The sequence below is a fragment of the Magallana gigas genome, chromosome 3 (genome assembly GCF_963853765.1).
Source record: "Magallana gigas chromosome 3, xbMagGiga1.1, whole genome shotgun sequence".
Classification (NCBI taxonomy): domain Eukaryota; kingdom Metazoa; phylum Mollusca; class Bivalvia; order Ostreida; family Ostreidae; genus Magallana; species Magallana gigas.
This window is the reverse complement of record NC_088855.1, coordinates 59,646,627-59,660,909: the sequence shown is the minus strand read 5'-3', so window position 1 is coordinate 59,660,909 and position 14,283 is coordinate 59,646,627. Positions and strand designations below refer to the sequence as shown.

Here is a 14,283-nt window from a genome sequence, read left to right as displayed (position 1 = left end):
GCAACCATTGCCCCATTAGCTTTTTTTCTTTCCCTCCTTTTTTTCTCACATAAATAAAAATATGTACATGCTTAATATTATGTACATGCTGTTGCTTGTGTATAATATAATCAAATATTGGAAAATCTTTAAATTTAGAACTATCACTTATAAGTTGGTGTGCATGTTATATTTTTTATTTGCTTTTCTTCTTTTGTTTGTGTTTATATGCATGTTATTTCACTCAATGTGTCCTTTTTCACACTTACTAAAAGGTACACACTTACGGTATTAAAGCCCAAAATTTCGAGTATATTTTGATATAATAGTAGAGATGCTTGCATTTATATTGTACGTGGAATATGTAGAGATTCCAAAAGAAATGTAGTAACAAAGCTGTGAAAAACATAATCAAAAGTTTAGTTGAAGTAGTAAATATTCATAAGGAAAACATATAAACGTTAAATTTGTTTTACATATCTTTATCACAATAATCGATAAAGTTTTAAAATGAAATGTTCTAATTACTTCAGTATCTTCTTTTTGGTTCAATATATGATCATTTAATGTAATTTTTTGAAATTCATTGCCTGCAGAGACCAACTATTTTCACGGGTATATCTGAAAGTGATTTGTAATGTGTAATAGGGTGTCAAGAATTTTTCCCTTTTTATTTTCAGGTTGCTGAATGGATAACATAAGCCCATTTTTAATTTTCATTGACCTCATTGTTATATTCTGGGTATCAAAAATTGACCTGTAAAAAAATCAAATATGCAAAATAAAAAAAAAATTATGCTTAAACATTTTTCAATACCCGGGGTAGTAAAGTTAATTATTTTAGAAGTTAAAATGATTAATTAATGAATTTTTAAATAAAAAAGTCAATATACACCCTACCTCCAATGAGGTTTTACGTTCAGACTTCTAAAATAGGTTTAATTTTGTATGGTGTGGTATTTTTAAATGTGGAAAAAGATATTTCAATGCACAAATAATTTATTAATTGGAGTAGTTTTGCACACACTACCTCTTCTGGAATTTCATATACACATTATGCTTGAAATATATGCACGTTATAAATTGATACTTTATTCAAAACTTATTGAACTGCTTTAATTGTTTTACAATATTCATTTAAAATAATACAGGTCATTCGCTCTCGCTCATATACATATACTTTTCTGATCATTCTATCATTTATTCAAAGTACATAAAGTGTAAAAATGACAAAAATAATGCATCCTGAATAATCAGAATAATCACAATAATACAACTACCTGCTAATAAATATGTTGAAGACTTCAAAATTGAAAAAAGATTCGAAACATTAAATTGGAAAATAGCCACCGACTATTGCAACATGCCTGTTCCAAAAAGCATAGAAAACAAAAACCTGACAAAAGAAAGTTCCCTTCTGAATGAATCAAATGATTAGAATCTATAAACAACTATAAAAAGAACAACGACCCCAGGTTAATCAAAATCTTTCAATAATACACAATTATTGATATCATTTTACTAATTTCATGCGAATGTTATTTAATAAATATTTGCTTATTAGCTCATAGCGATCACTGAAATACGGAGATTGTCATTGATAGTTTTTCCTGCTCTTAACCCCTCAAAACATTTTATTCTAAGCAGACCGGGAAGTTGTCAACAACGAACACACGATATTCAAAGAATATGGACGATAGTGTATATGTAATCGCTTTACTGACAATTTCTGTTTATGTGTGTTCCAGCTCTGTTACCGTGGATCCGAACATGTGTGGGTAAGGTCAGGTGAGACGATATAAGAACTAAGATCTGACCAAATGGTTTTATTTGTCATTTTTAACATTTGTCTCTTGTTTCAGAGTAGGCGTATGCTGTACAAACTTTATCCTTATAGGAGATCGTTGCATAGGTATAATATGTTTTGAAGATTTTGCATTTTATGAATGGATTACTTTCTGAATTTTTTTCTGATAAATCATTGTTTTTCGGAAGCATGTGGTCCTGGAAGAGTTGGAGAAAATTGTAGCAAACTCTGTCCCGATGGATTTTACGGACAACGATGTCACATGAAATGTCCATTAGAGTGCAACAAGACCTGCGACAAAGTATATGGACTTTGCCCTGGTTACAGCGCAGGTAACAACATTTTTTCTCATAACTTTGTAATTACTGTAGTATGTAAATTCCTAAAATTTTAAACATTATGCATGGTCTGAAGAATTAATATCAATTAAAAGATGGTGTGATGAATTGAAAAAAATTTCTTTACAGTCAAAAATACCACAATGAAAGGTAACACAGTTGGTACGATTTCGGATAACACTTTGGGAAAATTATAAAATACCTCCAAAGATAAAACACTGAAGCATCATAAATATACGATCTATCTATCTATCTATCTATCTATCTATCTATCTATCTATCTATCTATCTATCTATCTATCTATCTATCTATCTATCTATCTATCTATCTGCTCGTCCATAACTCTCTCTCAATTCGTATAAGCAGATTGCGCCTTAGAAAAGTATTATTGTCCTCTAAGCGCACATTATTTAAAGCGCTATTTATGACTGTTTATATCGTATCGTCGAAGAAATACATTTTTCTATAGAAGGTTTTAAATATGTATTGTGTTGGCCAGCTAATGTTTAATTGAATATTTTTTACGCTTTTTTTCGTGGTAAATAACACATACAATTACAACCATATAAATGTAAGCACAACTGTCATTCTTCCCAATTTTATATGGTTTACATACTGTGGTTTAAGGTTTGTTAATTCCTGTATCTCTGGTTGTTTTAATTCAGAAAATAGGAGATTATTCACTGAATTAGATGTGATTGTATGATAAACCAATTAATACTATATTCCAGGAAGTATGTGAATCAGTAAGCCAAATTTCCAAACTAACAACACAAATATAATCTCATTTAGAAATTATGACGATGTATGTAATGAAAGAAATAAGATATAAGGGATGTTGAAGGAACATATTTGTTTCTTATTGTGATTTTGAATATAACAATAAAGTTGAAATGTATCTTTACAACACTGTATGTGACTTCATAAAGAATAGAGATGTCCATGCATTAAAACTGAAGAAAAACCCAATACTCCATCAAGCTACACCATTATGTGATAATTTTCTTGGGTATAGCTAAAATAATTAGAAAACAATGAACATTTTTTATGAAAACATAAAATATTCTTTGCAAGGTTGTTGGCTATATAGGTCTGCTAAAGATTGTTGTCGAATGAGGCATTTTTGCTCTTTGGCCTCTTGGGTAAACAATCAACAAAACAACTACTTTTTTACTGATAGAAAATAGGTAAAATGCAACTGACTATGATTTTACAATAGGAACTCTTATCTCATGACAAGGCTGGTCAATAGATGAGCTGGAAAAATAGTCTATGAATATTTTTCAGTCTAAAATCACTAGACTATGAACGTGTGTAATATTAATTTTAATATAACTCCATCATCTTACATATTTCAGTTTGCACACATGGAAGGTTTGGTAAAGATTGTCACTTACCTTGTAAAAGAGGATACTACGGTCATCTCTGTTCAAAACCTTGTGAATGTGAGGCTCACATGTGTAATGAACATACTGGTTGTAAGACTCGACAGAACGAGACTTGTAAGTTGCTTTTTACACAGCTTTTAAAGAATTAAGATTTAAAAAGTAACAAATTTTTAATCTTTTTTATTTTGAAAACAACGAGTACGCTTAATACACAATGAGGTTATTATATTAAGTTAATTTTATGGTGAGGGAAAAAAGTGAAAGTCTAGGATTTAGTTTAAAATTGCTATTTGCTAAATTGTCTATCTATTGTTATAATGTATTTTGAACAAAAAAAAATTAAATATCTGTACATTTATATTTACAGTGTATGACTGTTTTATTTTAAAAATCTTATTTAACAGTGGTATCTCGGATTATTAAGAGAGTTTTAATTTTCAGGACGTATTTTGTTACACATATGCTAGATCTTTACTTTAACATATTTAGCAATTTTTACGAAATAAAAAAGATTTGAAGCTAATTGGTAAGTATTGTAATTGCAGTTATTATGTCGTTTTCAATATTCTCTAAAAAAGGATTGAGCATCGCTTACCATAAATGTTTTGTACAAGGAATGTAGGACAGTAAACATGACATACAGTTTAATTTCCAGAGTAATTTGGAGTGAAATTACTACCAAAAATGTCTTCATCTACAATTTCTATTCTTTTAATTTACTTTTTATAATAAAGTATTTTCTCCGATAAACTATAGATGTAAATAAAACCAGTGTTTTATTCTTTTCATAACTTTTTAAAAGGGCAAACCCACGGCATGTAGCAAACACAATGAATGTGAATGTGTTCCCTCTTCGTAAAGATTTTTTTGTAAAATATTGTTAAATAAGTTGATATAAAAAAATTGTTTCATGTTCTGAAAGACAAGTTTCGACAATGCACAAAAATTGTAATAAACACAAAAGTAACATGAGAAGTTTATGAAAGAAACGTCACATGTGTCGAATTGCTGTTAATATGAGTATATGCTCTATGATTGTAGACAAGCATATGTGTAGGCAGGTTAACAGAAAATATCATTTGATAACACCATCATTAGAACATTTTCGTTGGTTTTGCTTTGTTCATTTCAATTTATTACAGAGTCGGAATTTGTTGTGTAGGTTATGAAATTGATAAAGTTCAGTTTATATTTGGCTTTTGTAAAAACGATATAACGTCAAACTAAAATGTGATATTTTTATTAATGAGTTGTTTTGTAATTAAAAGTTTGAATATTAAAATAGAGTGTTGTATGGATTAAAATGTAGTGAATCTTGTCGATATGGTTTGTACAGACATTTTTTGAAGAAGAAGTTTACAATGTTTACAATGTTAAAAATAATGTAACAGAAGATCAAAATGTAATCTAGGTAAAAATGATAGCAGAAGATTATTTCTTGTTTTATACATCAGAACATTATTGGGAATAATATTTTGACAATACATATTGTACATGTATGAGTGAACAGATAGAATGACAGAAAACATCATTTTCAGTATACATGTAGTTTTTCACGTAGCTAATAGTGATTATGTTTTGATATCGATTGCTTGAACGCAGTGACATCCCATTTGTTTAATAGTCGGAACGTCGATCTTTTTGCCCAGGAAAGTTTTAAAAGATGTATCAGACATTTAAATACTTTTCTTACATAGCTTTGTTGTGTGTGATTTTACACGGTCTTTTAGATGGTTAGAACAATAAATGATATGTAAAAGCAAATGATATCGATATACGGAAACAATTAACGAATTTACTGAACGAAAACGATGTCCTTATTCTCGATGTATCATCAGCATTTGTTTTGTTCTTGTGCCACATTGATATAGCAAAATGTGGTTTGTACTATCTATCTATCTATCTATCTATCTATCGACAAATTTATGCACTTTTTAAAAATCGTTGATTTTAACATTCATGAATATAACTAATTTTTTTCATTAAAAGTGACCAACGCTGCCAGTGGTATGGGTAAGTATATTTTCAAAATATGAATTTGAATGCACGTATCTAAATAAGACACAAATTTTTGTTTTCTTTGTTTATGTTTATTAAGCTTTCTTAAATTCGGTATTTTTCAACTTTAAAATTAAAAGGTATAATCAGAGAAATTCAGAAACAAAATAGATTTTGTTACATCATTACAAACCATCGCGTTCAATCATCTACAAGGAAGATAAGCCAACTAATATGTTATACTTTTGTACAGTGATATTTTAAAAACTTTGCTTAAACGTAACGTTTTGTATCCATTTAGCTCGTCTGTCTTTCATACGTAATTTTTCATTTTTGAAAAGTTATTCCTGATATTTTCACAATTAAAAATAATCTTAATCAGAATCTAAAAATTTGGGGTATTATTTTTTTATTTAAAAAAAAATCAAAGGCATCCATATCAAAAATAATTAATTTACCTTGTTTCTGAAAGTAACAAATACATAAAACACTACTTCCAAATGTTGGGTTACGATTTCTTTTTGCTACCATTGCCCCACATTGATATTTATACCCGCTTATTTTGTATCTAACAAGCTTGATGATAAACATTTTTCGCTTGTCTAGTAAATTTTCCTTTCTTTTTTTATAAGCTTGAACCAATCCATTTGGTCATAAGTGTACGCTAATGCCTTATCCTGATTACCCGTTGTACAACTCTTCCTTATAATTCGTTGATTAATACAGTTTGTTCAGTGTTACTTTATAAACCGAGATCAAAATGACGGCAGTTTAATGCTTATATAGCGTTCAATGTATATTTCTCCTGAAACACTCTGCTTTTGTGTAAAATAATGTATATGTCTAAAATGAGAGCAATGTACGTTTTTGTATTGAAGTTATCATTATATATTAATGGCCTACACAGGTCGCACGGCCCAGTCTGACGTTGAAATATAAGTAAACTCGAAATATTTCGATGTTTTTCCTGTTTCCTCCACCAATTTATTTGTTTCTATCGGTGATTTGCCTCAGTCGACACAGTTTTATAATGGCGCGCTGTTCCGTGCGGTCAATTGACGTCGCTTTTTCAGGCGTTTTTAAAGACATGTTCTTGTCTTAATATCTTTAAAAAGACCTTTGCTAGTTTTAAAAATATCTTTAAATTACATATGAAAATGACGTGCACCATACGGACTATATCACAATAGAAGATTATGAAGTTTTGAAATGTTTTATAAAAACTATAACTATTCATAACGAAAAACTCAATTACAAAGTTTGGACAATGTTTACGCTGGACCGTGACTACTTTCTGCAACCTTTTGATACATTAAAATTTTAGTTTATTTCAATGGAAAACATTCAAATCCACTTTAGTTTGATTTGATATTGTATGACAAAGATTTAGATATATGTCACAGGAACAATTATTTTAGTTAATAAGTAATCATATTTGCGTTCATATTGTTTTCATTTCCAATTGTTCATTTGTTTACATTCACACCGCTTCATTCATTCATAGTATGATAGTAGTACGAGAGGTCACGCGGTTACGTTTGGCGGGTGGATCAGTGAATGAATGGGTGTGTTAGACTGGTTTTTCGGGTTTGAGTGAGTGAGTGCGCATGTCCGTTTGCTTAATCTAACTTTGAGCACGAACTTTAATTCAGAAACACGACGCCTACCAAGACAGACGGTTGAATTATTAAAATTCATAGTTTTTCAACCCGACTATATATTAGTTCATTTTCCTGTTATACTTGATCACCTAGATGTTCATGTGGAAAGATTTATTTGATTCACAAATACATTAATATATATCAGCTACCCCTTGACATATACATTATGTATATATAAATCCATTAAAAATGACGAAAACGCGATTGTTTATGAACATTTTGGACAATTCTCGTACATGGATGATAACAGATTAGATTTTAATTAGTATTAAACACTAATAAACATTGACTTTTACTTATGTCAATAAACTGGACCATCTAACAGCTGCTTCGCAATTAGCAGGTCAGCGATAACGTTGGAATCACGCGCATACATAGCTTCATATACAGGCTTTGTCCGAAATCGTCGTAGATCTAATACAAACTAGCGATTTTCGACCAACGTTTAGAGGTAAGTCACCATACCTTCAATTTCACCTCTCATTGTTAGATGGAACCAAAGTATTAACTGTGCCACGAGTGAACCTTAACGTACAACACATGTCAATAGAAGGTATACGGAAGGACTGGCTAATGAAAATGTCAGATCATTAAATCAACTACATTATCTTATGTAAACAATATGACCCAATTGATAAAGGTATTTCGAATAACCCTATTTAAACATACTCTGCAGAATAATTTACTAAATGAACAAATTTCGGACAACTGACTGATTTATCTTCATACCCATAAAACTCAGAGTTGGGGTCAATTACTTTGAAAAGTAATTCATTACTTTCAAATACATTGACAATTTTATCAATTACTTACAATTACAATTACATTGATTTTTTAAAATGTAATGAATTACTCTCAATTACTTTGATAAATGTAATTAATTACATTTCAAATACTTTGGTTTTATTTTTTAGATCTTAAGAACATATACATATATTAACAGCATTAAGATATACAGAGCTTTAAATACGGTTATGTTTTTTATAGGTTGTATAGTTCAGTTCAGATCAGATTTCTCAAAAATTTCTAGAGCAATTTTCTTTAACATTAAATTCATTAAGTACCATTGAGTTCATTAATACTTTCTCTATAGTGAATTAATTTTTATTCACATATTAAAACTTTGTTTATTCAGAAAGTACAACTTTTGGCAGTACAGTATATCAGTATATAAATAATAATTGCTATAATTCACAAGAATGAGATATTTTGACTCCCTTAAATCTAAAATCAATGGGGGTTCTTGGTAATTAGAGGAGTTCACACCTCCACAAAATTAGATCTTTACCTATTGCCCTGGGCAGGGTGTTATGCTGTATAAACATATGAAACATTATGAGACATTTAATTTATGTATAAACAAAAGTCCATGCCAAACATGTATAAAATCTATTTATCATTATAAGACACCTTTTTTCATATTTTAAACTTGGAAAAAAAGTAATTGAGATGTAATTGAAAATACACAATATTTTTGGAATGTATTTAAATACAATCAATTATTTGTAATTGAAGACAGACTCAATTACAAATTACTTTCAATTACTTTGAAAAATGTAATTAATTACATTCAGTTACAAATACTTTTTTCAATTACCCCATCCCTGATAGAACTGTACATGTTTCATGTGGTTTCCGATACTCAGAACTTCTCTGATTAATAATCACCAACTGTATAAGAATTGGAGTGATAACCAGGCATTTCTGTTATATAGATATTAATAAAAGTTCACTTTTGAAAGGAATCCTAATTCATAGTTCTGATAATGTCCATTAAATTTATACACCATTGATGGTAAAATATGGGTGTTGGTTCAACCCACAATGAGAAGAAAGTTTGTTTCCCCATTTTTCCGTCGTGTGAGGGCGAGGCTAAGTATTTTTGTTATCGTTATTCATTCCTGAAATTGAAATATAATAAACTATAATATGTTGTTACAACCGATTGTAAAATGTCAAACCAATTTAATGAAAATGTTATTGTACTTGTAATGCAGTACATCTGCTTATTACAAACTAACAATCACTAATTCAAAGAGGGTATCGTTGATAGTATTTCCTGCTCAGAAAAATCCTAAACAAAATATTTTCATCACACCGGGAAGTTGTCAACAACGAACACACTGCATTCGAGGAATATGGAGGCTAGTGTATACGTGATCGCTTTACTGACAATTTGTGTTTATGTGTGTTCCAGCTCTGTTACCGTGGACCCTAACATGTGTGGGTAAGGTAATGTGAGAGGATATAAGAACTAAGATCTGACCAAATGGTTTTATTTGTCACTTTTAACATTTGTCTCCATTTTCAGAATAGGCGTATGCTGTACAAACTTTATCCTTATAGGAGATCGTTGCATAGGTATAATATGTTTTGAAGATTTTGCATTTTATGAATGGATTACTTCCTGAATTTTTTTCTGATAAATCATTGTTTTTCGGAAGTATGTAGTGCTGGAAGAGTTGGAGAAAATTGTAGCAAACACTGTATTGATGGATTCTACGGACAAAAATGTAAGATGAAATGTCCATTAGAGTGCAACAAGACCTGTGACAAAGTATATGGACTTTGCCCTGGTTACAGTTCAGGTAACAACACAACGTTTGTCTAACTTTAAAGTTTACAAATTCCTGTCAAATTTAATTAAGATACATGTATATGGACCAAAGAAATTTGATGATTTACGTTCATATTATATGCTTTTTTATTGTTTATTTTATTTTGTTTTAAAATTAAGGCCGCCTTGTGTTATGTTTGCTTTTAAATATTTTAAATAATTCATTTTAGACAATAATACGATAGGTTACATGAAAGATGACACAACAGAAAATGATTTAAAAGAAAAGTTAGCAGAATTCTTAGGAGGCAAAATGTGGATGATAATTGGAGTATCGTCAATTTTTGTATCTTTTTCTTGCATTGGGGCGCTTTTAATTTGCAAAAAATGGTATGCTCTCTCTCTCTGTCTCTCTCTGTCTCTCTCTTTCTTTCTAAAAATACGTTTAATTATAATGTAAATGGTACATCAAAATTTAACAAAATCATTACTTTTTGTCATCATGCAGAACTGTACGTTTAATGATTTTTTTTTATTTAAGTTATCAAAAACAAATAAGAAAACTTAAACTTTTCAGTAAAAGAGAAACAGAAACAGTAACAAGGACATGTGAGTGCTATTTTCAAAACAGGAAAATTACATTTCTTAAAGTATTTCATTTCTTTGATGTCATTTTTTATCTATTCATATCAAAGAAAAAGAAAGTGTAAAGAACTTTTGTATGTTAGAATGAAACATTTATGTCAGAACACTGTTGACCATTGATATTCAACTCATGTTTGGTAATTATCTTTACTTAATTTGATAATATGCATATTTTAATTATGAGTATTATACTATTGTTAAAATATGCACAATTTTCAGTTATATAAAATACAGCAAGCGAGCCAAAGTTTAAAATGTTATATATACGTTTTGGGCCAAACATGAAGTAGACAAATACTAATTTTTAGATGATATTGTTTTACAGTCTACATCTCAGATCAAAACTCTCAACAGTTAAATGGCTTGAGGTATGAGAGCGATGGATTTTTTAGCAACAATTCATCTACATTACAACCGCCTCCTAGAACTCAACAAAACGGCACGTTAAGGGGAGATAATGCAACAACCCAACCAGACGGTGAATACAGTAAATCAAAAAAGCGTTATAGTCTCGTTCGAAAAATTACTATCTCGCGGGAAATGACGTCACACTCAAAGTACAGCGATGACAATGAGGACTTGTATGACAGTGATGAATTTGACAACAGTTTTGATGTTAGTAGAAAAGTTCAAATCTCAGATCTTCCAAAGAAAGATTCCTTTAAAACGTTTCAATCCGAAGACATAAACTCAAAAGAAGCTTATGGAAAAGTATGGCTTTAACAATGCTAAGAACTAACCTTTTATACTAACATGATGTTATTTGCGAATAAAAACAGCAAAAGCACGACAGGAGCAACACTCTGTCTAAGATTTTCTCGGATTTTGAAAATTACCAATAGATATTAAAGACATAGAATTGAGTATCAAATTTGTATTTTCTCCAGATTATAAAAATAAATATATCCATCGTTGAAGGAAAATCAAGGATTTTCAAAACCTTCTGTGTGTTGGCTTGATGACATCAAAGGAAATAATTGTGTGTAATTTTTTGAAATTTCGTAGAATTCATAATTTTTGTTGGCCATTTGTAAAATCAAATAGATACAAATTGATGAGACAAATAGAAAGAATTCTTGTTTGGTCATTGATTTATTTGATTATCTAGTCCAAATGAGAATGGTGTGCTATGTTTTTTATTTAACACGAATATTTACAAGGAGAGTGTTTTAGTTTGAGTATACAGTTTAGATTTGCAACTTGTGGGCATTCAGATATTTTTTTTTACATTGCTCTTTATCAAACTTTATGTCGACGCCGCCAAACATACTTGATAATAATTAGAAATTACTTAGGAAGAAGGAAATGTTGCGTATCATAACCCACTGTTAAACATGTTACAAAGGAGAAATTCTATTTATAAAATTTCTTTGTTAAATTGTATCTTAAAAGGATCATAGTATTAAAACTGTATTTTGCATTCCTTTTTTATTTCTTTTGGTTAGAAAAATGTTTCAAAACGACAGATCGGAGGTCCGAGGAGGGGGTAACTCATGAAATGAATCTTTTAAAAAACAGATGAATTACTTATTTACTCTTGTCTAATTAGTTTGTCTTCAGAAATGTTGGATAGCTCCGAAGTTCAAGTATTTTTTATCTAATCATCTCAAATTATCAAACATACAATACATGGTGATACACAAGGATCATTAATATTAGGCTAGTAACTGCAAGTTCTCTGGTTCTAAACCCCGCGGTAGGCACAAATGTTGGTACTACCAAATCTCCGTCTTAATATTGAAAAAGAAAAGTCAGCAATGCAGAAAATTGCCTCAGGATGTGACGTTGGTTTGTCACTTCGGAGCTATCCAACATTTCTGAAGACAAACTAATTAGACAAGAGTAAATATATAGACAGCATCGCGTTTTTAGCTCACCTGAGCCAAAGGCTCAAGTGAGCTTTTCTGATCACAATTTGTCCGTTGTCTGTCGTTGTCGTTGTCGTCGTCGTTGTCGTCGTCGTTGTCGTCGTTAACTTTTCACATTTTCATCTTCTTCTCAAGAACCACTGGGCAGATTTCAAACAAATTTGGCACAAAGCACCACTAGGTGAAGGGAATTCACGTTTGTTCAAATGAAGGGCCACGCCCTCTTTAAAGTGGAGATAATTGAGAATTATTGAAAATTTGTTGGTATTTTTCAAAAATCTTCTTCTCAAAAACTATTTGGCCTGAAAAGCTAAAACTTGTGTGGAGGCATCCTCAGGTAGTGTAGATTCAAGTTTGTTCAAATCATGGTCCCCGGGGGTAGGGAGGGGCCACAAGAAGGGGATCAAGTTTTACATAGGAATATATAGAGAAAATCTTTAAAAATCTTCTTCTCAAAAACTATTTGGCCAGGAAAGCTCAAATTAAAATGGAAGCATCCACAGGTAGTGTAGATTCAAGTTTGTTCAAATCATGGTCCCTGGGGGTAGGGCGGGGCCACAAATGGGGGATAAAGTTTTACATAGGAATATATAGAGAAAATCTTTAAAAATCTTCTTCTCAAAAACTATTAGGCGTGAAAAGCTCAAATTAAAATGGAAGCATCCTCAGGTAGTATAGATTCAAGTTTGTTCAAATCATAGTCCCTGGGGGTAGGGCGGGGCCACAATGGGGGGATCAATTTTTACATAGGAATATATATTAAAAATCTCCTTATCAAAAACTATAAGGCCAGAAAGCTCAAATTTGAATGCAAGCATCCTCAGGTAGTGTAGATTCAAGTTTGTTCAAATCATGATCCCTGGGGGTAGGGTGGGGCCACAATTGGGGGATCAAGTTTTACATAGGAATATATAGAGAAAATCTTTAAAAATTTTTAAAGACCATTTGGCCAGAAAAGCTTTAACTTGTGTAGAGGCATCCTCGGGTAGTGTAAATTCAAAATCACAGTCCCTAGTGGTAGGGCGGGGCCGTGATGGCGGTTTGAATTTTTACATATATACAGAAAATCTTTAAAAATATTCTGGGAAAGTTTTTCGGTCCAAAACTCAGTACTTAGTGTGAAAGTACAGGTTATGCAGATATAGGTTTGATGAAACCATGATACCCTAGAGAAAAGTGGGGCAACAAAATGGGGGGGGGGTATATAGGAAAAGAGAAAAATCATCTTACAGGTACAACAACAAAAGGGGCTTTGTATTTACCAAAAGAAAGAGGTGGATAAAAATTGGCAGATTTTCATTTTTTTTTAGCAAGATCTACTGTACTTAGTTGTCAAGATATTTTGATACTGTAATGCTAATTTGATCAGAATTAAGGCAATTGTTGCTCAGGTGAGCGATGTGGCCCCTGGGCCTCTTGTTTAAATTATGGGAGAGGGTGTTTCTAAAAACACTGACAATCCGAGATATGCATCGTGTTTCATTTTCATTGTTCAGGAATGGTACATGTGTTACTATCTGTCACAACCCTTTCTGATATGTCCAAATTAAGTGTATGGGTTTAAGTTAAGGACATCCATGGTCGGTGATTACTGTATATCTAAACGGATGGTTCTTTTAAGACCACATAAATTTATGCTTCACATTTAGGTTACTGGAATGCAAGACTCAGAATTTAGTCCTTTCTAATTACTGACCCATCGATACACAATGGGAATAGAGACAAAATATGTTGATAACTAAAAGTGTTCAAACTCAAAAACCCAAAAAAAAAACAGATCAGGAGCAGAGCGAACCCGACATCTACAAAATCAGAGGCAGGATAAGGTGCCATGGAGGAGTGGGCATCCTCTGCCGACCGGTTGTATCCGCAGTTTTTTCTATTTGTCGTTATCGGGAAAACGAAACAATCGGTAGTCCAATCGCTGATTAATGATGACCTATCAATAATTATTAAAAAAGTCAGTCAGCATTCGACCTAGCAGAGGATTGCTTTTGCTGACAAGGTCGTTGTAACGATAATATATTTGTTAAAATGATGA

General features: G+C 31.2%; 2 protein-coding genes and 1 long non-coding RNA gene across 4 annotated transcripts in view; all 3 read left to right on the top strand.

The window, feature by feature from the left end:
• The first annotated feature begins 1,625 nt into the window (after positions 1–1,625).
• On the top strand, positions 1,626–2,212 carry LOC105335212 (uncharacterized). The gene is made up of 3 exons (XR_901261.4): positions 1,626–1,757; positions 1,842–1,891; positions 1,975–2,212. It is a non-coding gene; the product is annotated as an uncharacterized lncRNA (long non-coding RNA).
• Positions 2,213–3,490: 1,278 nt separating this feature from the next.
• Positions 3,491–14,283, top strand: part of LOC136274185 (uncharacterized) — a 36,294-nt gene continuing 25,501 nt past the window's right edge. Inside the window, exon 1 of the transcript XR_010712504.1 lies at positions 3,491–3,627. The gene's annotated coding sequence lies outside the window, so the exon portion shown is untranslated. The remainder of the gene's footprint in view (positions 3,628–14,283) is intronic.
• On the top strand, positions 8,310–11,696 carry LOC105324269 (uncharacterized). Of its 2 annotated transcripts, none has more exons than XM_034483604.2 (6): positions 8,310–9,399; positions 9,484–9,533; positions 9,617–9,760; positions 9,975–10,119; positions 10,307–10,338; positions 10,700–11,696. In XM_034483604.2, the coding sequence occupies exons 1-6, from the start codon at positions 9,311–9,313 to the stop codon at positions 11,095–11,097; spliced, it is 858 nt and encodes a 285-aa protein (XP_034339495.2). In that variant the 5' UTR covers positions 8,310–9,310; the 3' UTR covers positions 11,098–11,696. The 2 variants fall into 2 exon arrangements, with proteins under 2 accessions (XP_034339495.2, XP_011421626.3); XM_011423324.4 differs by having other exon boundaries at positions 8,320–9,399; positions 9,960–10,119; positions 10,700–11,692.

What these genes read in the sequence shown, in the direction of transcription:
- LOC105324269 (XM_011423324.4), top strand. Translation starts at nt 9,311, where the DNA reads ATGGAGGCTAGTGTATACGTGATCGCTTTACTGACAATTTGTGTTTAT. An exon ending in GTGGACCCTAACATGTGTGG is followed by an intron (nt 9,400 to 9,483) that starts GTAAGGTAATGT and finishes CTCCATTTTCAG; the next exon opens with AATAGGCGTATGCTGTACAA. An exon ending in TTGCCCTGGTTACAGTTCAG is followed by an intron (nt 9,761 to 9,959) that starts GTAACAACACAA and finishes AATTCATTTTAG; the next exon opens with ACAATAATACGATAGGTTAC.